Source organism: Leptonychotes weddellii, chromosome 6 (genome assembly GCF_054177405.1).
Source record: "Leptonychotes weddellii isolate Sample4059 chromosome 6, ASM5417740v2, whole genome shotgun sequence".
In the NCBI taxonomy this organism is placed as follows: domain Eukaryota; kingdom Metazoa; phylum Chordata; class Mammalia; order Carnivora; family Phocidae; genus Leptonychotes; species Leptonychotes weddellii.
Genome location: NC_138374.1, coordinates 12,987,174 through 13,014,722, shown reverse-complemented (window position 1 = coordinate 13,014,722; position 27,549 = coordinate 12,987,174). Strand labels below are relative to the sequence as shown.

At 41.0% G+C, this 27,549-nt stretch overlaps 1 protein-coding gene across 1 annotated transcript in view; it reads left to right on the top strand.

Moving 5' to 3' along the window:
- Positions 1 to 21,642, top strand: part of PNLIPRP3 (pancreatic lipase related protein 3) — a 23,997-nt gene extending 2,355 nt beyond the window's left edge. Inside the window, exons 3-12 of the mRNA XM_081823062.1 lie at positions 2,928 to 3,047; positions 3,702 to 3,833; positions 5,853 to 5,961; positions 9,519 to 9,638; positions 9,722 to 9,844; positions 13,163 to 13,281; positions 16,204 to 16,336; positions 18,423 to 18,534; positions 21,110 to 21,277; positions 21,562 to 21,642. Coding sequence (XP_081679188.1) covers positions 2,928 to 3,047; positions 3,702 to 3,833; positions 5,853 to 5,961; positions 9,519 to 9,638; positions 9,722 to 9,844; positions 13,163 to 13,281; positions 16,204 to 16,336; positions 18,423 to 18,534; positions 21,110 to 21,277; positions 21,562 to 21,625 — 1,200 coding nt within the window. The 3' untranslated portion in view covers positions 21,626 to 21,642. The remainder of the gene's footprint in view (positions 1 to 2,927; positions 3,048 to 3,701; positions 3,834 to 5,852; positions 5,962 to 9,518; positions 9,639 to 9,721; positions 9,845 to 13,162; positions 13,282 to 16,203; positions 16,337 to 18,422; positions 18,535 to 21,109; positions 21,278 to 21,561) is intronic.
- Positions 21,643 to 27,549: the final 5,907 nt, after the last annotated feature.

The window sequence follows — 27,549 nt, the reverse complement described above, 5'->3', positions numbered from 1 at the left end:
AAAAATGGTTAAGGTGGTAATTTTTGTGTTATATCTATTTTGCCACAGTTTTTTTTTTATTGTAAAGAGAATCTGTTGAATACAAATGTTTTGGAGCACCTTTGCTCTCTGGTTAGGACTTTAGGGTACGTGTGTGTATTCAGGACCAGCTGTATCCCCTGGTCTTGACCCTCGGTCCTCATAGGACTCATTGGTCCTTTAGCCTTCTGCATAGTGGCCATGCACTTGAACTTTCATAGAGCACAGGCACTAAAACAGGTGATGAAGGTCAGTCTTTGGGAGAGTCTGGACCCTAAAGACAATGAAGAGAATATCAGACACTGAGCACTCTCCTAATAAAGGGACCATAAAGGCAATATTCCTCATGTCTTTTCCACTCCCTTCCATTTGGAAAAAACCATGTGACAAACCAGATCTGTAGTTGAATTTGCAATGGATGGAAGCCTGAGGGTTTGTAGTTAAAGTGTTTTATACCAACAGTGAGGATACAGGATGAGTCAAGATACAATACTAAAAACCTTGATGGCCCCAGGCTTGAGCCATTTGCTCCACTGTGCAACTCTGACTTTGTATATGAGAAAGCAAAAGTTAACTTGCAATGGTTTAACATACTCTTTTCTCAGAGGGAGGAATTGTTAAAGCGAAACATGGTGCAATAAACTGGACTCTTCTGAGAGTCACAGGTCTTCACAGCTACATTTCTGCAAGAATGAATTCAACCTGCTATCTCCCAGAGTGGCTCATACAGTTAGTGACTAGTGGTGATGCCCATTTTGCATAATTATGGTAGTTTCTGGGCCTGCGGCTTTTCTCAAGGCTGGAACATACCTAACTGGTGACTACTTTTGACTTACTACGAATGAGATCGTCAAGACACTAGTCATGCTTTGTGGAATGGGTTGATCTCATACCAGTGAGGTTCTATGATTCCTCAAAGATAAGAACATTAAAAGTAAAGGCCTGAGCGCCCAGATAACCATTGAGCCTTTACCTGGCCCTTTCTTGGGATAATCCCTTCTGTCCTGACACCCTTTTATGGCTCTGTCCTTGTAGCAGCAGAAGCTGAGGTGTCTTCTTTGAGTTGATTCCATGATGTTTGAGTTTCCTGTTTTCTAGGTTAGTATGCCATGTCACAGGGGTGTGCCAGATTGAATATGAAGTGAACAAAAGTGTTTTTCTACCTTTCCTACTTTATTAAATTCTTCAAGGCTTTCGTGACAATGGAGGATGCTCAGATCCCGCAGTTCTTGTCAGATTGACACTTTGAAGCTTTCACAAGGCCCCACATCCAGCATCTAGCTCTTTTCACGACGGGGAAAGATTAAACAAACTTTTTCTACCAAATCCCCTTTCCCAAATAGGTTTGCACTTTTTTTTTTTTTGACATAGAAATAGAAATATAGTTGGTGTTTAAGGGGCTCCAGTTGGAGCTGGAGTTAACATCTGGATTCTTTTAAATATATAGATGGATAAATGTTTTTGCCTTTGGATTCCATTATTCAGCAGAGCAGAACTTCCAAGAAAGCCCAGATACATTTGATTTTATTATCTGCCTCAACAATTCCCACATCTGCTCTGGGCCCTATCAGTAAAGAACAGTATGATCAGATCCCAACTTGAGAGCTCAGTGGTGGAACACATGACTTCAGAGAAAGACCGTGTGGGTTTCAGCCCCTCACTCCAGGACTCGTTAGCCAGAGTGCTCTTGGGACAAGTGCCTTAACTTTTCAGTGTGCCTTTTCCTAATCTCTAAAGTTAGTACCTACCTCCCAGTGTCATGGAGGGTAAATGAACTACACCATAAAGTGCTTAGAACAATTGCTGGCACATAGGCAGATACGAGTGTAGCTCTATTATAATTACTGTGTAAGCCAACTTAGGATTCTCATAATTGTTTGCTTACCACCTTGGAGATACTTTAACTAGCCAGAATTTGTATGATTAACTTGCATGTTACTATTAAACACAAGTAGCTAGTAAGAGGCTCTTTGTTTGAAGGCTCTTTGTTATAAGATTCACCACTGTCAAACTTGCAACTCGCTGATTAGAGTGTTCATTTTTTTTCTCAAAACAGAATTTTGAGCATTTCTTAAACTGTGCCTTTTCATTTTTCTCTTAATAACGAAATCACTTAAATGCAGAGTATCACTAAGATGAGTTTGGTTGGTTATAAGAACAATCCAGCAAAATACAAGAAATACAAAAGAACATTCAAGGTAATTACATAAAATGATCTTTAATATGCTATTTTACTGCATGTGGTGAGATCCTAACCTTTGTTCCTCCCTCATAAAGTGGGGTGAACAATCTGTTTTGCCACCTTGACAGCATGCTTTTTTTTTTTAAAGATTTTATTTATTTATTTGATAGAGACACAGTGAGAGAGGGAACACAAGCAGGGGGAGTGGGAGAGGGAGAAGCAGGCTTCCTGCAGAGCAGGGAGCCCGATGCGGGGCTCGATGCGGGGCTCGATCCCAGGACCCCGGGGGACCTGAGCCGAAGGCAGACGCTTAACGACTGAGCCACCCAGGCGCCCCTTTGCAGCATGCTTCTAAGCTTCAAATAGCACACTACTCATGAATCCCATCGGCAGCCGAGAAGTAAGTGCTATACAAAAGTAAGGCTGACGGAAGTCCTGACTGAAACTGACCCAGCATCATCTCACAAACCTTGCCTTAAAACCAAACACTCTTCTTTCCTTTCCTTTCCTGTGATTACATTTATATACTGTATTTGATAATGCATTAATAATTTCTTGGCACTTTTCAGTGCATAGCAGTAACTATTTCTTTGGTAAAAATATATTAAAGAAGGTTGTCAAGAATCAAATGTAGTGGAAGACTTTTGAGCAGACTTAGAATAATTCTACTAAATGTCAAATAATTTTGAATTATTATTTTACCTTAATCTCTTTTCACTTGAAACAGGAAATCAGTGCAGTTAATTATCTAACTATCCAAACCTCACACTTTGGAACAGACAAGATGACCCGTATCAACATACCTGGATGGAAATCAGATGGAAAATGGCAGCAAGACATGTGCAATGTATGATGTGGACAAACTCTTCTTTATACTTGTGTAAAAGCTGTATGTTTAATGAGAATGTACTTCACATATATTAATGCATATTCATGGTAATTCCTCCATTCAGTTACATTGTCCCTGTCCCAAGGCCCCAAATGAATTATCCATTTCCTATTTATACTCACTTATTATGAATTGCATAGATTACAATGAGAGCATATTTCTTTGTAATTATTCTTTGATAAAGTCTCACTTTTGACAAAAGATTGAATGATAAGATAAATTTCTCACTTAAGGGAAAAAATTTTCCAGGTCCACTCCAAGAAATTAATTTTCCTCTCTGATACTCAAGATTAATAGACTGCTAACATAGTAGGCAATTAATTATTTATAAGGCCATATAGTATAGTAGAGTCAGGCTGCCTGAATTCATACCATGGTTTTACGTACCATGATCGTGGGGAAGTTTAATTAACCTGTCTGTGCTTTGGATTCCTTATCTGTAAAGGGGATTAAATAAGATAATATATGTAAAAGGGTTAGGACAGGACCTAGCCGCCCATAGTAGGTTCAACACCTGGTAGTGTTATTTCTTATTATGGAATCCACTGCTCAGTCACTTTGGCTTTCTTTAATTCTTATTTCTTCCATACTTATAATAAATCTTTGTGCCAGGTGTTGCTAAAAGTGGAAGACGTGAACTGCATTAACATAGACTGGATTAACGGTTCGCTGGAATACATCCATGCCGTAAACAATCTCCGCGTTGTTGGTGCTGAGGTGGCGTATTTTATTGATGTTCTCGCGGTAAGAAACGTTGATTTTTTTAAAAAAAAATTGTGTTTAATTGGCTTTGCACAATAACAACAAGAATTTGCATTGATTTTTATGGCTTTTTTATTAGCTTACACGAGTTCTGAACGTGTGAGATATTAAGCATTCCTTTCTGTATGGTGACCAGGAAAGGGAAGTTACTTCTTGGGAAAGAAGTGCCTGTGGTTCTCCAAAGCGCCACTTGGTGGCAGTGTCCCTTCACAGGCTCCTCACCAAATGCTTCCCCAGCCCTAACCCCACCCCCAAGGTCACTTCCCCCGTCAGCTTATAGGCCCCTCCTGCCACTTAGTTTTCATCCCATTGTAAACCTACCTTTAATGATTATAAACTGTTCGCATCTTATGAATGCTATTTGTTTAGAATGTGAAATACATTTTCCCCCAGAAATTGGGTTCTGTGGCAGTGAATTAGTTAGGTCTGTAGTCCAGTCCAGGCACAATAACCTATACATTTTCTAAAAGAATAAAATAGACTTTGCTATTTATGAGGGTTATACCCTGAGGCATTTATAAATCTCCAAGTGCCCTACCATTATAGAAAGTAATTTCCCACCATAAAATGCAGTGAAGTAAAATCTAAAGATTTATGACCCTTTCAGACTCTTAAAGAGGGTTCACTCATTCATTCAACAAGTATTTTTCTCTGCATTGGCTGTGGGCTAGGGGCTGTTCTAGTCACTGAAGATACAGGGCGAGTGAGACAGTGTTTCTGCTCTAAGTGTGTGGACGGTACTCTAAAGAAGTCCAAGGATGGAGAGAGACTGGAGCATCAGCTAACCTAGATGGGCAGCCAAGGGAGGTGGTCCTCGAATCCTGAGCACAATGAGGAAGCAGTGGGAGAGGACTTAGGGAGCCAAGTCCTCACCTCTGCCCCCACACTGCTTGTCTGCTCTTCCTTGCTGTCGAGGGAGACCGGGGCACAAGGTGGTACTAGGATGGGTCCTTGCATCCAAAGGATGAAATCCAATTCATCTCCTCTTTAGAGAAAAACCTGTCCTAAGCTTTTGTGAATTTCTTCGTGGATCCTGGGGCCTGCGCTGTGGGCTCTTCTAGGTCCAGGAAATAAATAGTAGTGGCTTATAGGAGAGGAAATGTTTGCTGAGCTGAAGGGGGAAGCATTTGCTGAGGTACATGTTCAGTGAATTGATGGGAACAGAGGAGGGGAAGGCTGAGGGGGAAGAGGGCTGATCTCAGATAACAGGCTGTAGAGGAAGACAGAAAGAAAGCATAGATTTGAAAGGGTGGCAGCACTGGAGGGAGGGGCCCCCTAAGGACCAGGAGACATCCTGGGGCAGCCATTCACGTGTTAATGAGAGAGAAAATACTCTTTATAAAGCAGCACATAATATTGTCATTACTGGTGGGGAAAAAAATGATCAAATGATAAATTTATCCACGTGAAGGCAATTGCTTGATTTTCACTGTTATCATGAAGAGAACTTGAAGCTTAGATGAAACTAAAAATGCTTGCTCCTTTGTTCCCCATTGAGTGTGTGTGTGTGTGTGTGAGAGAGAACTCTTAGACACATAGTCATTTTGTAAATATTCTTAAAAAGACCTCTTTGAAGACCAAACTCAGCCCAGGCATTTGCTAGAGTGTCCTTCATCTGGAGGAGACAGACATAGGTAAGGTGGGTAACAGCCCGGGTATGACTGCATTTGACCTGTGTTGGGTGTATTCCAGAAGGGTTGGGTCTCAGGAAGAATGGGCATGGGCTGGAAGCCATAAATGTGGTTGCTGGGCTGTTCTTCCCTGAGGACCACGAGGCCCCTTAACACAGGAAGAAAAACCTGACCTCCAGTCCTGCCCGGTGCTTTCTCCTTCAGCCAGACAAGGAGGCGAGTGGACGTGGGGGGTCACTTTGTCCATTGACTAATTCCCATCCTGTGTGTGAGAGGGACAAATATGTCAAGCTTAGGTCAAGCACATGTAAGCCATTCCACCTGGTCTTTTAAAAATACGTGTTCTGTTTTCCTTTAAAAATCCTATCAGAAAAAATTTGGATATTCTCCTTCTAAAGTTCACTTGATTGGCCACAGCGTGGGAGCACATCTGGCCGGGGAAGCTGGGTCGAGGGTACCAGGCCTTGGAAGAATAACAGGTAAGCCTGCCTTGGGGTTGGGCCTGGAATTTGCTTACACATTTGTTTACACACAAAATCAAGTATCTGAAACACCAACTGAAGTTGAGGAAGCAAATGTAAGATAGGAGAAAATGGGACTCAACTACACATAAAAGGATTTTCAAAGCATGAGGGTGTAGATCCACGTTAGAGAATGTTCGCTGTGGCATTACCTGTGGTGGGAAAGTAATGGGAGCTGACCTCTACCAGCCGAGGACGGCTGATGGAGATGACATGCTCTGCAACGCCATGCCGCTAACACAAAGAATGAGTGAGAGCCTCGCTGGTGGTTCTGGAAGGATGTCCTGGACACATCGGGGGCGCAGCTCATAGTGGATGCTGGCTGTGTGGAACTGGTTTAAGGCCTGTGCCCAGGCTGTTCCAGTTGCTAGAATGTTGACTATTACCCCCGGATATACTATTAAGTCTAAAAATAAGTTGCAGAGTCAGGTATGTAGACTACGAATTAGCATGAATTAGTATATACCGTGAATTAGGTTTTTGAGGATGATAATCAATCATTTCCCTTCCCTGCACGCCGACTTCCAAACCAATTGAGTCACATGGAATGAGATCGAAGTATCAGCCTCAGTATCAACAAGTTGGCCTGGCGTCTCTCTCCTCTGCATCCCCAACCAATATTCAGTCAGCAGGTGCCGGATTTCCTCGTCCGCTTTGCACCTGTCTGTGTCCTGGTCACTGTCCCAGCTCAGGCCTTCTTCATTGCTCGCCTGGATTTGGTCACTCGTGACGGGTCCCCCAGCCCAATCCCCCACAAGTGCTACCAAGTCCTCATGTTTCCAAATACAGGCTGTGTCACTCACTGCTGGAACTTTCCATTGCCCAAAGCCTCTTAGCTTGTCACATAAATGGTTCATGTTTCATCGTGGCTTTTCGTATTTCTGTGCCTTGCCCCAAGCTATTGCCCCTTGCCCTAAATGGCCACAGTTCATCTTTCAAGATTCATTTCAAATGCACCTTCCTCAGACAGAGTTAATTCTCTCTACTTCCCATGTCCTTTGAAATATCCCTCTATTATATCCGAAAATGCAACTCTTGTGTTGCATGGTTATATATATACATATATAACATATATACATACATATACATATATATACAATTATTCATTCACCTGTTTATTTTGATAGACTCTGAACTACTAAGAAAGTCTCCCTTACCCCCACACCTCCCCAGGCCTGACACATAGTAGGTGTACATTTCCTGTTGGTTAAAACAATAAACTGTAGTTCACACACATACTTATGCTTTAAATTCAAATTTGAACTTTAAGTATCTTTTTCTAAAAATAGTTAAGAACTCCAAATTGCATGTACAGTGTTTTGTCTCTGCAGCCTCTCAGTATAGCAGACTTCTTCTGCTGAAAACTTCCTTTCTTCTAGCTCCCAATCCCTACCCCAACAACAGCACCAGCCCACGGCCATCTTTCTTATTTGGGATAATAAAATTGTATTTTTATTCTGAAGTCATTGGGTAGCAAAAATCTCCCTTTGCTCTAAGTTTTCAGGCCCGGGGGAATGAAGAAACAGGCAGAGTTTGGGACGATGGAACGTCATGGGGCCTACACAGCCTTTCAGCCATAAATGAGAGGGAGGAACATTGCTGTTCATGTACTAAAAATCACACTGGGTTACCATAAATTTGTGAAGATTTTGTTTTTCTCAATTTTGATTTCAAAAATCAGATACTATATAACTCCCAATTCTTCCTCCCAAGTGAATTATCCCATTGAGTAAATAGAAAACAATACATTTTTAAAGGCTCTCTGAAAATCCAAAGATTGCTATAATTTAGATGCCACAATCTATATTCCTTGCAAGTGGTTAGTTTTTGAACAATCATGTTCCTTGAGTAACAAAAGAACTAAAACTTCAAGAAAGATACTAGCTTTATCATAAAACCAGTTCAAAGCAAAATTAAATGATAGATTTTAAGACATGCCTAAGTTGAACCTTCTGCTGCCTTTCCTCCTGAGACCTGGAACCCCCCAAATGCAGGGGCCCTGCTTCCCTGCTATTTGCCCCTTCTCTGATCAGTAGACTCTGAGGTGGGTCTCACATTTGGATGCATCTCTGCAGAGCTCTTGACTTCATCAGAAGCTTGCAGCGAATTGGCGATTGCACACTAAACAATCAAATGAACTTCCTAGCATTGAAGATCGATCCTGGGACTGTTGTGTCTTGGGAGCGTGGGGCACAAGCCTTCACTTCTCGCTCCTGCCACATTTCCACAGGGCTCAGGCCACTCTGCTCCAAGTCCTCTCCACTCTGGGATCCAGTCTCCACTTTACAGCAAAGGGATTTTTGCTAAAATGTTATTTCCCCTTTTGCAAACTTGTAAGAGCTTCCCATTGCCAACCAGAGGATGTCCAAACCCTTTTGCGTGGTTCAGATTACATCTGGCTCCTGCTTACAATGCTAGTTTTTTGTCTTTCACCCATTTCTAAAACTCTGTACACCAGCCCTCAAAAACCGGTTACAGTTACCCAGATGTGCTTAACTGTTTCACCTGCAGGCCATGAAGAGTATCTTTCTTACCCCTGGGGCGCTGCTGACCCCTCTTTACCCTGGCCGACTCTTCTGGTTCCTCAGATCTCTGCTCGTATTTCCCATCTCCAGCAGAAGCATGTCCCAATTTCCCAAGACTGGCTTATGTGTTGCTTCTCTGTGCTTGCATAATACCTAGACTCACCTCTGTCTCTGCACTGAGAGCATCCTGAATCGAGCTGTCTTCTCTCTTTGTGTCCATCAAACACAAAGCTCTTTGAGGACAAGGCTAGGCCTTATTCTTTGTATCCAAGTGCTGAACCTAGTTCCTGGCACATGGTAAGTGCTTGATAAATAAGTGTCAAATGTATAAATGAGTGGATATGTGAATGGTCATAACATCTTAGAGACCTCTAGATATCTTACCTTTATCTTTATTAGATATTTGAACAGGAGACAGTGGGCTGAGGGTCTAGACACTTGTGCTCTTAGTCCATTTTGCCTCCAGTATATGGTGACCTTGTCAAGTCACTTCACATCACCGGATGTCAGGCTTTTCATTTGTAATGTAATGAAGTGGAAATAATGAGCCACAGCTGAAAACTAAGCTTAAGTGTGTTGCTTTGTAGATTCATGTTTACATGCTAAAGAGCTCTTATCTTTTATTTTTATCTCTATTTTTGCATACAGATGTTGCTTTTGAGATCATCTGCAATCCATACCTTAATTAGGTATATGGTAATCCTGCACAGACCCTAGAATTTGATCCTTCTGACTTTGTTAATTGTTTTGGCATTGTCTGGACACAGCCTTACTTGTGAATAGGAATGTGACATTGTAATCTATAGAGACCTGCATGTCTATACTCAATTTATGCATCTATACTTTGTCTTGCGTGGTGTTTGACCTATATATATCATAAAGGAAAGAATACCTTGCCCTCACCATCTATCCTTCCAAAATAACAACACTATGAATATACTCTTAGAGAGAACGTGTCTTGGTTTAATGGATTTCCATGTTTTTTTCCAGGGTTGGACCCAGCCGGGCCATATTTCCACAATACTCCAAATGAAGTTAGGCTGGACCCCTCGGATGCCGAATTTGTTGATGTCATTCATACAAATGCAGTTCGCTTGCTCTTTGAGTTTGGTAAGTTTTCAATACAAACAGAAACCACACTGAAGCATGGAAAAGAATTTTAGAAGCATTTATCCTGCTTTTATCTATTTCAGGTGCTGGGACTATTAATGCTTGTGGTCACCTTGACTTTTACCCAAATGGAGGGAAGCATATGCCAGGATGTGAAGACTTAATAACACCTTTATTTAACTTTGATCTCAAAGCTTACAAGGAAGGTAAATACTTTCTAAAATATGAAGCTGGCTATTATACATTCACACGGCTCCCTCCTTGGACAGGATCCACACCCTTTTGCACGTAATATAATATAAAAATATGCTTTAGCCCAAAACACAGTCACATTCATAAAGCTCCCACCAGTTGTGAGATCTGTGAGATCAGGGTCCGTGTTTTATTTATCTTTGTATCCCCAGGGCCTGTCAGAATGTCTAGCATGTTGTAGTCATTCAATGTAAATGAGAAGGATATGCTTATTCATTCAGCAAGATGTACTGAGTACCTACTATGTGCCAGGCATTATTCTAGGAACAGAATACAAAATGAAATGAATACAAAAGACAAAAACCCCTCCATGATGGAGCTAATATTCTAATTTGCTAGAAAAACAATAATAGAGTAAGGAGACAAAATAAAGCATGGAATGAAATATGAGGTGTTGGTGATAGTGGGGGTCAAGTGGGGAAAGGAGATTTTTGATAGGGTGGTCAGGGAGTCCTTACTGAAAAGATGACCTAAAGGAGTTAGCCATGAGAATACCTGGGAGAAAGGCATGCCAGGCCAATGGGTGGGGGGCAGCCAGTGTAAAGGGCCTGGGGCAGGAGCCTGCCTGGGGAGTTCATGGCAGTGAGGAGCCTACTGTGGCTGGAGTGAATTGAAAGAGGAGAGTAGGAGGCATGAGGTTAAAGAAGGGGCAGAAGGAGATAGGGCTTTATGGACCATTATAAAGATTTAAGCTCTTACTCAAGTGAGATGGGAGACGTGGGAGGATTTGGAGCAGAAGAGAGGTATGGTTTGACTTACTTTTTAACAGAATCACTATGGATTATACATTAAATTAATCACAAATAAACAAATAGTATTTAACCCTTTATAATAGTGTCCAATAACAATAGTATCTATAGAGCACCTGGTAATAAGGCAACAGAAGTTATTATTTGGGGATTTCATTATTCTCTGGATCTGCGTATCATCAACATGTAAATAATGAAACATATCATACATAATATATAAAATGCATAATACTATAATGTATGATGATATGATAGTAAATGAATGACTCTAAATATCTCACCCTCTGATTCCACATGGTCAGAATATCTTGATGATGTAATTATTTGATCTTCCAATTGGCTGGTATAGTGGAAAGATACACAGATCATGACATTGAGAGTAGCTGGAATGTCCTCTTCTCTAGAGACAAATTGCAAAGTTTTAATATCTGTTCTGAAGAGTAAATGTGATTAGAAGTATCTGTTTGCAATGCCTACTGAAGAAAAGAAACAATAACTGGTGAATTACAGACACTCAAAACAAGAAAGCCAATTCCAGCTAGAAGAGATAAGCAAAATTCATTCAAATAAGGCCTATTATAAAACTTATTTCTCTTCTTATTTTCTGTATTATGACTTAAAATCCTTTCTATTAGGGTAAAATATAGATCATAATATTTCTTTATATACATACACAGAACATTTGAAATTCTGTAAAGAATTAATTCAAGTAAAATATATTTTTCACAAGCTATCATTTTAAGACGTTATAAAATTTCCTACAACTCTATTTAAAGTATGTGTATCGGGGCACCTGGGTGGCTCAGTCGTTAAGCGTCTGCCTTCGGCTCGGGTCATTGGTCCCAGGGTCCTGGGATGGAGCCCCACGTCAGGCTCCCTGCTCGGCGGGAAGCCTGCTTCTCCCTCTCTCACTGTGTCTCTCTCTATCAAATAAATAAAATCTTAAATAAAAAAAAAAGTATGTGTATCATTCATGTTATGATTTAGGTGAGTTCGAAGACATTAAGATAGTCGATTTTACATTATACTTATGACTAAGAAATCACTTACTTTTAAAATTTATATTTCCCAAATGCTAACGAACCATCTTGTCTACATCACAATTAATTGTGCATATAAATCTGAATATAAAAAGACCTGACGTAAGAGATGTCCTTGTTTAAAAAAAAAAAAATGATGCCATTTATTGATCTTGCTTTCTGAAGTTACCCTGTCTCAGTTATCTATTGCATGACAAACCAGAATGGCTTAAAAGAACAATGGTTTCATTGCCCATTGTTCTGAGGGTCAAGATTAAGGCAGAGTTCTATAGAAACTTTGCTTTGCGATGTGAGTTGTGTGATTGCATCCAGTTGGGGGCTACACTGGGTTAAGCTAGGTGGGAAGATTCAACATGGTCTTCCACGTCTGGGGTCTTGGTACTGGTTCTTCTCTTTAAGTGGTCTGTTCATCTTCAGGGCCTTTCTTCCCAGCCAGTTAACCAGGATTTCTTAACAGAAAAGCTGGGTTCTAAGAAGGCCACCGTGGATGCTAGAAGGTCTTTTAAGACTGAGGACATGAATTTGCATGGGGTCAATTTCTCCATGTTCTGTTGGTCAAAGCAAGTCAGGGGACTAGCTTGCAATCCAGGGTTGGGTGGGGGGAGTGAAAAAAAAATAGGCTCCTTGCTCTTGAAAGGAGGAATGGTAATCTGTTATTGCAAAGGGGTGAGTACCTAAAAAAGAGTGACTCATTGGAGGCCACTATTACAGTATAATGATCTACCACATATACTAAAACAAAATCTAGATTCTCAAAGATCAACCAAGTTGTGTAGGTCATTGGAAAACTAGTCCATGGCAGACACTAAAGATGTTGCTATAGAAGATTTAAGAGCATAAGTGACTAGAATGCTATGCTAACTTCAGAATGCACAAATGTATTTAGATCCATCTTATTTATTATTGCAATAATCTGAACTATTAGTGGCCATAATGTCATGCCTGGCAATGACAGAACTAACTTGTCTGTAGCATTCTTTATAATACCTCTCACCTGTGACACCTCGAAGCTCAGTTGAAGGTGTGCATGGGTTAACATTGTTGGCTGTGTTGTGATTGAATAGGAGGGAGTTCAGTCTTCATGCAGAAACAGGGAGACAGAGAACAAATTGGTCTAAGGTGGAGATGCTGTGTGCACAAGAATTCTGAAAGCTCTAAGTGCTTGAAAGCTCTAGGTCAAAGATCCGGGAAGTGTTGAAGATAATAGTATCAGAACACAAAGTCATTTCTATTTGCATTTGTTTATTTACCCTGCTTGAATGTCCCTTGAGATTCACACAAAGAATTGTTTGGTACAAAGAAAAGGATATATGCTATTGATAAATGTTGTTCAGTATCCAAGCCTACATACAAGGTCTGGCTGTCTAGACATCCCAAGTCAAGAATCTGTTTTTTTAAGTTACTTTTCTAAGAAATGGTTCTTACTATTAGTTATCAGTTAATCCATTTATTGCTATTAATTAATTGGAAATTGTCTTTGCAGAAGTGGTTTCCTTCTTTGATTGCAATCATGCCCGAAGTCATCGCTTCTATACTGAAAGCATTCTCAATCCTGATGCATTTATTTCTTATCCTTGTAGATCCTACAGATCTTTCAAAGCGGTAAGTAAAGTATTTTGCTGTGGTATTTAATTAGCAAGTCATTTTTTGAACCATGATCGGCCAACGAAAAATTAGTACTTTGAGTATGTGGCAAAAAATGCATCTGCCATCTTGGGAAATAACAGATTCTTTCTCTGTGCAGAGTGCTGAACAGTAGCTGGATTGCTGAAGGGCTTAAATAACTAAACCAACTATTTGTATTCTGGTTGTTTCAGCTCTTTTGAAGATTATACCCAAGTTTGTGTTTGGGGCCATTTGTTATGCAGTAATTAGATGCTACTGTGTAACAGGCATAAGTCCAGGGCAAAAAATTGTCTGTGTGTATATTTTAAATGTCATCTTCAAAGATGCCCCGAGAAGGTTGAACCAATCAATAGCTACAACCAAACATATTACTATTTACTTGGAACGTGAAAATTATTTTATTAAAATTTAATTATTTATACAGAGCCGAACTAAGGCATATAGCTCACAGGAGTTCCACACAGATCAATAAGGGACAAAATACCAAATCTGATTTTGTTTAAGTCATAAAATGCACGGTGCCAGATCTGAACTAAATGTATTTTTCATTTGGTTATCACTATGAAAAGGAGAAAGAAAATCCATTTTGTAGTGAGAAGTGGAAAGATTTTCCTTCTTACGCTTCAGAGACCTAATTCCCTGTTTTATCAGGGTAGAAAATGTGGGGTTTCCAGCTGGAGTTTATTGTAAGTAATAGCACTTTGTGGCTAAGTTTAGTGTTGGGACAGGAATGAGCCGTTTCCGTCCTCTTAAACAGAGCAAGGTGACTGGATGCCCTTCGGCCACCTTCTCCGTCTCAGGAGCCAGTTGTTCTTACCCATGGCATGCCCTGGTGAACTGCCATGCTTGGGGAGCTTGCCAGCCAAACCCTGGCATTTCCCCAATCACCTCCTTCTATGTCGCCTCCTCCTCCTTCCAGCCCCAGATGCTGCTCTGAGTGGCTAAAGGGACCTTGACACTTACTGTACTGAAGGCATATGGAAGAAGCCCTCGGAGTCACAGTCTAGTCAGAGATAATGGGCTACAGTCTGCGAGATGGGAGAAGCTTAGGCTCCTGTGCCACATGGATGCCAATTACGGCTACAAAGTAGAGAACATTGCATCAATTTCCTTGACATGTTTTATGGTGCTTCTACCCAAACAGTCGTAAAAAGGAAGTGAAGTGAAATAAATAGAACAGAACAGAATGAAATAAAATAAAATTAAAATAAAATAAAATAAAATAAAGGAGGAATTCTAGTACCAGGCTGTCTGGTTCACATCCTTGCTCCCTCACTTACTAGACACGCATCATTGGACCAATTCTTTAACTGCTCTGCACTTCGGTTTCCTCGTCTGTTTGATAAGGAGGCTGAAAGCACCATAATAATAAAGAGGCTTGTGAGGATTAATTAGTAAAATGCACATAAAGTGCTTAAAAAGTGCCTGGCATGTGGTAAGCCCTTAATAAATATGCGCCCTTTTATTATTGTTACAAGTTTTCTTCATTAAAAATAGAGTTTTACATGGGATGCTTTACTATAATCCTAGCCTTAATGTTCATGGTGTATATATCCGAAACTTCAAAACTTAAAATAACAAATATTCAAACACCGCTACCAAGATTTTTTTAAGTTAACATTTTGTTAGTTTTGCTCCGAATTTTAAAATGTACAGATAAAATTTCATTCCCTTTCATTCCTTCCCACCCTCCTCTGAGGCAGGGTTTGGAGTAAATCCAATATGTATCAGATAAATAGTATTACACTTATCTTCCTGGATTTGCTTTTTTGTTGTTGTTAAATTTTATAAACTTGAGATCTACATTGATATGTGTAGATCTAATGTATTTATTTTATAGGAATCAGTCACAATTGATTTCTTCATTCCCCTACTAATACACATTTTGGTTGTTTCAGGTGTTTGTTATTAAAAGCAGTTCTCAGGGGCACCTGGGTGGGTCAGTCGTTAAGTGTCTGCCTTCAGCTCAGGTAATGATCCCGGGGTCCTGGGATCCAGCCCCGCATCGGGCTCCCTGCTCGGCGGGAAGCCAGCTTCTCCCTCTCCCACTCCCCCTGCTTGTGTTCCCTCTCTCACTGTGTCTCTCTCTGTCAAACAAATAAATAAAATCTTTAAAAAAAAAAAAAGCAGGTCTCAGTAAACACTTCTGTATGTCTGCTAGTGTGCTTGTGTGGAAGCTTCTTTATGGCATGTAATACAAGTGAAATTGTCAAAGCATGTGTGCATTTGTCTTTTTTTTTAAGATTTTATTTATTTATTTGAGAGAGAGAGAGAGTGCAAGCACGGGGAGGAGCAGAGGGAGAAGTACAAGCAGAGCCCCACGTGGGGCTTGATCCCACCCCGAGATCATGACCTGAGCTGAAATCAGGAGTCGGATGCTTAACTGACTGAGCCACCCAGGCACCTCACATTTCTGTCTCTATTAGACATTACCAAATTGCTGTCTGCAACATCTGTCAATTTACATTCCCATCAGGAGCAAACGAGATTCCCACACTTGTCTTCACCACTACTTGATGTTGCAAATTGTTTTAATTTTTGCAGATCTGCTGAGTATGAAATTGTATGTTGTTTTCATTAGCCCATTCCTGACAACTAGTAAGATTGAGCAGCTTTTTCCATAGTTATAGACTATTTGACTTTCCTCTTCTGGGGATTCTCTATTCATAGCATTACTCACATTTCTAATAGGCCATTTTTTTCCTCTCAGTTGTTTTTGTTTTATTTTGTTTTGGTTTTGAAAACAGGGTGGCCCGTTAGGCAACTTAGTCATTTTTAAATGCATGTGCTTTATTTAAATTTCAAAGATTTATCATAGTTTAATAATATATCAAGAGTTTATTGAAGGTCAACATTTCTAATTACATTTCTAACCTACCTCTTTTTTTCTGTCACCAGGGAAATTGCTTCCATTGTCCCAAAGAAGGTTGCCCAACAATGGGTCATTTTGCTGATAGATTTCACCTCAAAAATACGCAGGCTAATAGATCATATTATTTTTTAAACACAGGGTCTCTTTCCCCATTTGCCCGTAAGTATTGAAGCTCAGTTTTTTTTTATTGTAATGCTTTAAGGTACTTATCTTTAAAACTTCAACAGTTTTTACTGAGTGTCTACTAAATAACTGGGCACTGGGCCAGACTCTGAGGATGCAGGGAGGAAGCAATACCGTGAGTTTAGACTAGTGGGGAGTTTCAATCCCGGGTAATAAACGTTCTGCTAAGAGACATGCAAAAGAGGGTCTTCCACAACCAAGTCAGTGGAGCTTTCTGAGGGAAGGTGATTTCTGAGCGGACTCCTGAAAGATGAGTAAGAGAGAAGGAAATGGAAGCATTCCGGGCAGAAGGAACAGCACATGTCAGGACCGTGGAGGCCAGGAGGAGAGTAACATGAGATGAGGCAGGAGATGTAAATTAAGTCAATAGTGAAATCATGAGCCATGTGGGGAGTTCGGAATTTATGAGTTCCTGGAAAGCCACCAAAGGGTGTTAAGATTATCGGATTGGTTTCTTAAAGAGCCATTCTTGTTGCCGCATGGATTAGAGGGAGACAAGATGGAAGCAGAATGACTTGTTAGGACAAATGCTGCCTCAGCACCATGGAAGGTGATGGATGGTAACTAACCTTGTGCGTGTGATCATTTCACAATATATCATTATGTGTGTATCACGGTATACACGTCCACAATGTTCACGTCTCAATAAAGCTGGACAGAAAGGTAGGAGACAGGGAGAAAGTACAGAGACGGTTGGGAGGTAGAAGCAAAATGGAACCTGGCAAATGGATTTGAGGGATGCTAAAAGTCGAGAAGTCAAGGATGATTCTGGCTCGCTGGATGTTGTTCCATTCACTGAACTTGATGACACAGGAAGAAAGTCTGGCTTGGAGGAGGCTGATGGGCTCAGTTTCTAACTTACCAGGTTTTGAGATGCCTTGGGGTGGGGGGGGGGGTGTGCCCACAAGGTAGTCAGAGATACAGGAGACCGATGCGATCTACAGATAGCGATTTGAGAGATATACCTGTGTGTAGACAGCCATCAGGGCTGTGGAGGAGGATGATGAAATTACCCAAAAAAGTGTGTAAAATGAGAAGGAAGAGAGCAGAGAAAGAGAAACTGCAAAGGACACTGAGGAAGGTCTCAGTCTCTTTCAGAGAGAGAAGGTAAACCGGTGTGGAGAGCAGTAAAAGGAGCCAGGGAAAGAAAGACAATGAGGAAGGAAGGATGGATCCACTGCACCAGATATGCTAAAAGGTCAGATGAGATGGTTCCGAGGGCTCATGGGATAAAGCCGATAAAGCGCCAATGCTGTCTCTGGGAGCTTGGGGACAGGGGTTTCCGTGCAGACATGGCAGTGGGGTGGGCTGAGGACGGAAGAACTCTGCAACGATTAACTCAGGAATTGAAAATTCTCTCTGGAGATTTTTTTCCCCATTCAAACGTTTTTCAAACAATTTTAGGAAGAAGTGCATTTTTTTCAATGTGTTACTAAACATACAGCAGTTCCAGAATTCACAGTGAAAGATCTGTTTCGTTCCAGATTTTGTAAAAGTGACCCTTGGCCACTTGCAAGGGATTTGTCCTGTTCACAGGCTTTGTGCTGCCCCAGACCTGGGCTAACTGGGCATTCTGAGCACAGAGCCCCGCGGGAGACGAAGGGACAGCTCACTTCGCCTCCCATTCTAAAAAGCACAGACCCTCTTGCCCGCTAGGTTTTCTAGATTTATTCTGGGTTACTTGCCAAACCATGGCCAATAAAAACCTGGCTGTGCAAAGCATACATGCTGCAGAATACAAACGTAATAGACAGAAGAAGACACACACTTCCATTTTAAACAGTCATAAAAATGCCTGGAAAATTAAAGAATTTTCTTTAGAGAATATCATGACACTATTTACTTTCATAACATGAAATCATGTACATTTATATGTATTTTTAAATGTAGTTTTTCACCAAAGTCACTCAAGCTATATAAAGTTGTGCTTTTTCATGAACACGAACAGCCGTGTTCAAGGCTGAAAGTTGCGTTCACATCAAAGTGCCCAGGAGGTCATGCTTTTCTCGTGTTTTCACCTCTTCATTTTCACTTTTTTGTTTTGTTTTGTTTTAATTTCCAGGTTGGAGGCACAAATTATCTGTCAAAGTCGATGGAAACAATGCCACTCAAGGGACCCTGATCCTCCGTGTAGGTGGAACGACCGGGAACACGGAAGAGTTTATGATGGCCAGGTAGGCAAGGGCCAAGGACGAGGCAGTGGCATGTGGCACGGTGCTGGGCACTCGCTCAGACTGGCTCAGTCAGCAGCTCGGGCTTTTCCGACAGCGGAATGCCACGGGCTGTCCTGACACATTCGACTTTTCTTTTCACTTCTGGCTTTCCAGATATAAAATAGAAATCATAGGCTCTATTTTCTCTGCAGTTCACCTACAAACAGAAAAGTTTAGAAAATGATAGCATAAAATTATAGATCTAGATAAGTGGACAATAAACAAGTTATTGTTAATCCAGTCCATTAACATTATACAAATTCGCCTATGTTTTGGTTTGTATAGATTCAAATTACTTCTAGAATAAGACATTTATATAAATGGCCAGATTTCTAATAAGCTGTCTGAGTAGCATGCACAGATACTGGACAAGTGTTGAAGTAGTCAAAGGTGGGAATAATTCAGCAGAGACATTCACTGTGTACCTTTGGCTAAAGTCCCCTTTTATCTTGAGTTTCCTTTAATCTTTTCTTTGGTCAGCCTTAGCATTTTTGTATTAGAGATTTTACTTACATTGTTTAATTCTGTAATCCATTCCAGAATTAAGGTTATGCACACTAATTAGATGCTTCCTTTTTGCAAACCAATGAATGGATTAGATTTTTGTCTCTTTGCTTTCCATCGTCTTCAAAGATTGGGCAGGGGCATGAAAAACAAGAGATTTCTGTGGTTATTTTGTCAGCCAAAGGATGCGGCAGATTAATCATTCTGGCCGTTTGTGCACATCATCTTGCCTCAGTGCACCTGCCGGCAACTATGGGTTCAGTCTGATCCTCTGGACCCTTGTGAACGCACAGGCTCCAGCCCACCTTTCCAGCCCTGTCTCCCACCATCTGGTTTGTTCATCTTCAGCTCAGCCAGATTACCCTGATTGCACTACCCAGCATTCACTAGATCCCACTTTTCCTCTCTTTGACTTCACTCAGGTGGTTCCTCTGTTCCAAATACCCTTCCCTGTCTTAACATATCTTATTTCCACGTGTTCTTCATTTCTCCATTAAGCTAGTTCCCTGAGAGCAGTTCAATACGATCAATCGTGTGCTTGTGGCTCTGAGGCCCACAGGATATTGCCTAAGGCTGGGCAGTTTGAGCTCTGCATAAAGGCCTCTGACCTGGGGCAGGTGGGAACAAATAGGCAGTTCCCACCCCGACCTGCTTAAAAATTTGTGAGAATATTTTGGGGCACCTCGGTGGCTCAGTCGGGTGAGCATCCGACTCTTGGTTTCAGCTCAGGTCATGATTTCAGGGTCATGAGATCGAGCCCCACGTGGGGCTCTGTGCTCAGCGGGGAGTCTGCTTAAGAGTCTTTTCTCCTGCCCCTCCCCCCGACTCACCCTAGCGCCTGCGCACTCTCTCTCTCAAACAACTAAATAAAATCTTTTTTAAAAATTGTAAGAATATTTTGACATTTCTGCATTTCTTTTGCAAATATTTAAAGAAGCAGTCTGTCATCTTGTTGCATAGTCATCCAATCCTCTTTTAAGAATAATTCAGTATTTCTGGTTTACGGTATATGTCCCATCTTGAAATGAAGTCAGATTAACACGTCTGCACGCTCTCTATTCCTATTTTTCAGTCAAGCATCAAGAGTCTGGCCCCTCCCTGTGGATTATATTTTAGTCATGTGGGCTTCTAATGACACAGTTATGGAGGTCCGCACAGTAGGTTCACTGAGTGAAGGCAGTCCAGAGAGCAACAGGAAGATTATCCCTAAGAAGCTGGAAGAAAAGTAAAGCAATTAATTCTACATGGAATAGAGTAAGACAGGCCCTAGGAATAGCAAAATTCATTCACTCAACAAACATTTAAATGCCCACTGTGTGCCAGGAATTGTTCTGATTGCTAAGAATACAGCCACAGGTCCTGTCCTTGTGGAGCTTTTCTTCTAATGAGAGGAGATAGACAATACATTAAGAAGGGAAGAAGGAAACAAGAGAAATAGGGAAATCACACCTGGTCTCATTTTGGCTTGGATAAGATGTGCCTTATGCCTCAAGATAATCCACTTCTCTGCTCTGTTGCCATGCTCACCAAAACATCTTCTGATGACTAGTTTGGTTACGTCATTCTTTTCATGCAAGTGAAGAAGTTACCAGGGAGAGAGTTGGAGGACATTTTGGTTAATAAAAAGAAGACATTTCCCCCTTGGGAACAGAGAGATCAGTTTTCTGTGAATTTAGCTCCTCGTTGACAGTGCGATCATTTCCTGGTATCAATAAAAATCTGGTGTTCTGAGACTAGAAAACCAAGACCAGACCTTTCATTATGGAGATCCCATCAAGATAATGCCTCTCTAGTCATTCCCCAACATCTACTAGTCAAGTAGGGAATGGGAACATTTACCTCACCCTTCCTTTCAAGTTTCAGAACCCTGCTATTCCAAGATGCTGATCGACATGAACAAAAACAATAAATCTCCTGCAAGCAAATGCCAGCAGACGTGACTTCCTCTTTCATGACACAACACAGATGTGGCTTCACTTCAGCACCGAGAATACCCAGTGTGAGCTTATGAGTCTTCTTTTTCTGTTTACAGTGGAACACTTAAGCCAGGCATGACTTATACAAAGTTAATTGATGCAGACGTTAATGTTGGAAATGTTACAAATATTGAGTTCATTTGGAAGGAATATTTGTTTGGGCGTTCTCAGAATAAGTTGGGAGCAGAAATGGTGACAGATATATCTGGAAAACATGGATATGAGTAAGTATTACCTTTCCCTTGTATTTTAAACTCTGTATTAAACAGAGTTTAAAGTTTTAATGGTATTTAAAACCTACATATAATTTGAAATGTGCAACTTATATAAAAATTTGTACATCTTGAAATTTTATAATTAAAGAAAAGGAAACTTATTTAAAAAATGAACATTATATTTGCAAAAGTGATTACAAAATAATAATTACTCATTACGTTAGATCTACCATGTCTCTTTTTCCCCCTCGAATCATTTTAATATCCTTTTTTTCCCCCTTAAAATTTTTCAGATCTACCTTCTGTAGCCAGGACATTATGGGACCCAATATTGCCCAGATCCTGAAACCATGCTAATTTCAGATACAGTCTTGATGGATTTATTTAATGAAAGAAAGAATCTTCTTCTGGTTGGTATCTGAACCAAACTTGGCCTTCGTGAGTGAGAGGAGGTGATGCCAAAGTGTGGTGGTATAAATTGCGCAAAAGTGAGACTCTGGTTGAGTACTTGAAGCACATTTTGAGTATCTCCAGGTAGAATAAGCACAGTTCTAGAATGATATAAAGAATATTTATTATGTTGTTAAATCTTGCTAAGACAAATTATGGCTATAGTTCATGATCTGTAGATGATAACCCTGTGGGTTGATATGTCTATGTATTAATAATGAAAACCGATGAGAGTACATTAGTATTTCCAAGGTGTTCCTTGGTCTTCAGGTGTGTGTGAAGTAAAAGAGATTCGGGGGCTTATCTGTGATATGTCCAATAGTTAGCAATAGGCCCTGAGGATCATCAGCCCCTTCTCTCAAAGCCACCTGCCGGGGGAGAATTACTCCTCTCTGGACCTTGAAAGCCCCATTGCAAATTTGCATTTAGCCTAAAGGCAGCATTTCATTTGTAAAGCACTTGACTATCCCTTTGTGTTTGCAATAATAATCCTGTAATATTTAACTGTGTCAATTTTTTAAAACTTTGCTTCAATTTTTTGTAATTCAGGTGTCCGTATCCAGGGTAAATCAAAGATGACTGTTTTTATCTGCTCTGTTTTCTAATGGGTTTAGTGTTTAGTCCCCAGCACTGTACTATAAATGTTGTTGAAAAGAAATGATGACAGATCCTCTGCAGGAGTTTTCTTGATTCTCCTTGGTGCCTTGCTGACAAGCAAACATCAAGAAAAGGCCCCTGGATGTACTTAAACCTGCCCCTAACAGGGCAGAAAGCAGAGAACCGAGTGGGGTGTCTCTTTCCCATTGTGCAAGTGGGAGATAGAAGACTGATTGGAGCATGAGGCTCAATGGAAGGGGGAAAGGAGATGCGGACATGTTTGGCACAATCTGGCTGATTGTCTACTCTCTAGTGGGCATGTCAACCCAAGGCCTAGGCCAGCCCGGGAGCAGGGTGGCCATGAGCATCCCCGTGGGAGGGTCTGAGTCTCTGAGACCTACTAACAGTGTAGCAGCCCAACACTCCTCGGCAATCTGGCAGTGGAGTCGGCCCCATGACTCTGGGGGCAGGACACCTTCCTTGTCCTGACCCTGCAACTGTTCTCTGTTCAGCCTTTCTTTGTTTTTTGTTTTTTGTTTTTTTTTTGAAAAGGGCTTGGCCACCAGCAGGGAGAGTTATGGATCAAGTAGCAGCATTAGGCTCTGTGAGTCCTGGCCTGCCTCCTTGCCCAAGAGGCCTCTTGGCTGGCTCTTTCTAAGCTTGGAAAGACAGATGGGAGTCAATTAACTTCTGGTTTATTTTAATAAAACACAAACTTTCTGTTCCATAGATCTTACTGTCTTTTTTTTTTCTTGTATTACAAGAATGTTGTGAGGATAAAAAAGTGTGCATGGTCTATCTAGGCAAAGGGATTCTCAAAGTTTAGAATGATGACATTGTTTTCCATGTGTATTTTTCCCTCAGAAAGCACTAAAAAATGACATCCTTTCTCTCTGAATGCCCTGCATTATGGTAACTTAGTATTGTGAACCAGCAGATGTTGGGGCAAGGACTGATAGGAAATTCTGCTCCTTGAATGGACTGCCATTAATGTTGATGAGTGACTACCAATCCAGTGAGCCATTGATTTCCGCCACCCCTAATTGCCATTGATTCACCCATACCTTGTCATCATATCACCCCAAATGCTCACCTCCAAACCTGTTTGGTTTTACTGTACTCTTTTCCATTTATACTTCAAATCGTTGAACAAAACTACAATATCCATTTTATAAAGATCAACAATAATCATTTTTTTAAGTAGGCTCCCCACCCAACGTGGAGCCCAACGCAAAGCCTGAACCCTGAGATCAAGACCTGAGGTGAGGTCAAGAGTCAGACGCTTCACTGACTGAGCCCCCCAGGTGCCCCAACAATAATCATTTTTAAGTGAGCTTCATACTAACTAAAAAAATTAGCAGTACTTCCTCCATATATCATCTTATATTGAGGTGGTTTTGAAATTTCCAAGATTGCCTGAAAAATGTCTTTTGGCAGTGAGTTTGTTTAAACTGGGAGCCAATGGGGCGCCTGGGTGGCTCAGTTGTTAAGCGTCTGCCTTCAGCTCAGGTATTGATCCCAGGGTCCTGGGATCGAGCCCCACATCGGGCTCCCTGCTTGGTGGGAAGCCTGCTTCTCCCTCTCTCACTCCCCCTGCTTGTGTTCCCTCTCTCACTGTGTCTCTTTCTGTCATATAAATAAATAAAATCTTAAAAAAATAATAAAAATTTAAAAAAATAAACTGGGAGCCAAGCAAAATCCCTATACTGTCTCTGATTGACTCGTCCCTCAGTCTCTTTTCACCTGTAACAGCTCCTCCCTTCCCCTTCCTGCACACCAGTCATTAAATAAAGCAGGTCACTCGTCCTGGAAATTTTCTCACATGCAACTGCTGGAACCCTCTTGGTATCATTTCACACATTTCTCCATCCTGTGTATTTCCTGTAAACCAGTTCTTAGGTTGAGAGATGTGATGAGACTCAGGTTCCTCCATGCTGGGCAGTGGAGACTGAGCACCTTGCAGCTCTCTTGTGCTCGCTCATGCTTTCTCTCTTTCTCTTTCTATTTAAAGAATAGAGTATGTATTAGCACCTTACAAAGTTGGAAGGGCTATACTAATGAGAGCTGTGGGTAGAATATTGGATGGCTTGGAATCTGGTTGCTAACACAACAGGCTAAGAGGAGAAAGTGCCCAAAGAAGAGTTTGCTGTCAAGAGTTTGTGCTCTGGGAAGAGCACGGTGGGGGCAAATGGCCATATGAAGATCCAGTTATGGAAGAGGCATTGAACTCTGTGCTCTGTCTGGGGCTGGAGGAGGTAGACAATAGAGGATCCTGCAAAAGTAAGGAAGATTCAGATACCCGGCTGATTTGTGTGGCTCTCTCCCCAGTCTCCTCAGATTGGAGCAGATAATAGGAATTACCCTGCTTACTAGAGGCCCCAGGTTTTGTTGACTCTGCAACTGTCCAGAATAAGCCTAGGGCCTCAGAAACAGAAATGTATGCCAAGTTATTGTTTCCCCAGCCTCTTAAAACCTCAGCTCATGTTAGATAAACATAAAAATCTCATGTACCTCCTGGGGTCTTTTCTCCTCCACTTGGGAAAAATCAATCTTTTCTCATATACCTTCTGACTAAAAAGATTTTGTAAATCTTTACTTTCTGTAGATCATGTAATAAAAATGATAGGTGTGCTTTGTTTGTGTTATGCTTTTTTTCCCCCCAAATACATACTTATAACACCAGATAGTCTTCTTTATTTTACACATACATCTCTAAAAGTTCTGCTGTAAATGATTTAAGCCTTAGGAGAGTGGAGTTTCTACTAGATTCCCTGCCAATATGAGAGGCTGAATGTCGACTGAGCCAAAGATTTGGGGCCAGAGACTTGGGGCCAATGTTTTCTTCCTTGGGCAGCCTATTTTCTATATTTGCGTTTTACAAACATTTAGCCTTGCCCTGGTCACATATTTTTCCTCTCTTTTCATAGGTTTTGCTTTCATTCATTCATTGAACACACATTTACTGAGTTATCCTCCTGTGTCAGGCATTGTGTGAAGTAATGAGGTTTTATGCAAAACACAAGATAGCTCCTGTTCTAGTGCTCTGAGCAGCACCGAGCAGGACACGGGAAAGGAAATCCTTGCTTACTATCTATCATGGAAAGCACTAGGATTGAAGCAGGCAGAGAGAGAGAGAAGCAAAGAAAATACTGCTCTTCTCACCTTCTTGGCCCTCTGCTCACTGATCTCGTGTGGAAGCCGTAACAACAGACAGAAATCAGTCAGCTTTCATTTCTGAGTCCTGTGGTCACCACATCCACTGTTACAAGTGATTCCATTTTGGAATTCAGTGTGTTTTATGTTTGCAGTTGCTAAGATCCCGGAGAACTAGAACTGGAATTTCACTCATCCACACACACATCTATCCATCAAGGATCTGTTGACTGTGCACTGTGGCCAGAAGAGCAGTCATTTCCTTGAGGGTCCCAGGCAGAGGGAGCCAGAGGCTGTGCCCAGTAGATTTAAGATGACACCACCCAGAGTGTGGTTAACACAGTCACCTCAGGCTCATCTCTGACGCACTTCAGGGGCCCTGAGTCAATGGCAGAAGGATGCCCATTGATCATGAAAACAGATGGAATTACCAAGCTTCAGTCCATCATTTCTCAACAACCACAGGAAACCTCACACTTAAAAGAATTCAAGATTAGAAATGTGTGCGTGTGTGGCGGAAGAGAATGCCACTTGAACTCAACTCGTCGCTCAAAGAGCCGTAGGCTACGCTTCTGCACACCGTTCCTGGAGGTAAGACTCTCAAGCTCTTTGTTTAAGGAAGAGCTCCAGCCAAACCATTATTCCATGTGCAAGTGTAAGAAAAGGGAAGTTTAGTGACTCCCTTCTGGCTTAAAAATGAAAAGACATGCCTATTTATAGCTTCTGGAGAATGGAAAGGAATTTCAATTTTATTTCCACAACAAAACATAGTTAAGTCAACCAACGAGAATTAGACCTTTTTCAGGATGATGGTTGCTTTCACAGGATACAGCATCATCACCTAAAGTCGTTTTACCAACAACGCTTTTATTATGCACAGAGCCATTTGCTTTTTCTCTGAAGCTGAAGGGAAAATGCAACATTATCTCGGTCTTATTGACTGAGGTTTCTCTCACCAACACTGACAAAGTCCCATGGATTTTCAAGACCAGAAACTGGTTATCACAGAGAGAAGGATACAGGCCCACGGAGTCCAAAACACACAGCGTGGAAAAAGCAAAATGCAGAAGACAAAAGGAATATGGGACACATTATTTCGTACCAACAGTGCAGGATGAAGTTTTCTGAAATCTCAGAAACAGAAGTTTATTCCTTTTTGAACTTCCACAATATTTTAAAATTTAACATAGAGAATAGAGCAGGACTTGAATCTCAGGTCTCATCCTGATCACAGAATCAGTTAATGACTTGGACTAGGGCAAGTCATTTCTCCTCTTCAGGCCTCAGTGTGTCCACCTGAAAACAAAGATAACATTTATGATTTCTGAGATTGCTTTCTCATTCTGAAACCCTTTGGTTAATTAGGTGATGGCACATATACACAAATGAATGAATAGATGGGTGAATCAATCAATAAAAAAATAAAATTTGGATTTTCTTGTGTGGTCATAATTCTCCAACCATATAAAGCCCTAATTAGGTATTTATACATTTTTATGATGTATACTGATTGTACACAATAAATTCATGTTTTCCTGAAGTTTGAGTTGTCTTTTTATTGTGGAAAGCCGCGCTTGCTTGGTTTAATATATTTGTTAGAGTGCCCTCTAGTGGAAGAGCGAGCATATTGTGTCATCCAGTGCTGGCTTAATGATCAATAAACCACAGCATTAGATGCATTTTTAGTGAATCTAACCTCTACCTATGTGCAGTGAAACTTTTAACTCTCAAAGTCTAAATATCTTACTCTCGTTAAAATTCTGGTTTGGAACCAATCTTGAAATTTAAGAATAACAGCATGTGAAAAGGTAGAATATTGTTAAAAACAAAACAAACAAACAAAAAACGATTGTTGCTCTTGGAGTATTAACAGTGTACACTGGACTCTATAAAACATGGAGCACATTTCACTGTGTTCACCAAATGCATGACTTGAGATCAGTAAAGACAGAGAAGCTTGAGGACCTGTACTCTGCCAATGTACTGGGAATTGTCCCTAACACATGTTTTGGGTGGGACAAGGGGCATGTGAGCACTAAGTATATATAAGTGTGTGTGTGTGTGTATATATATATATATAT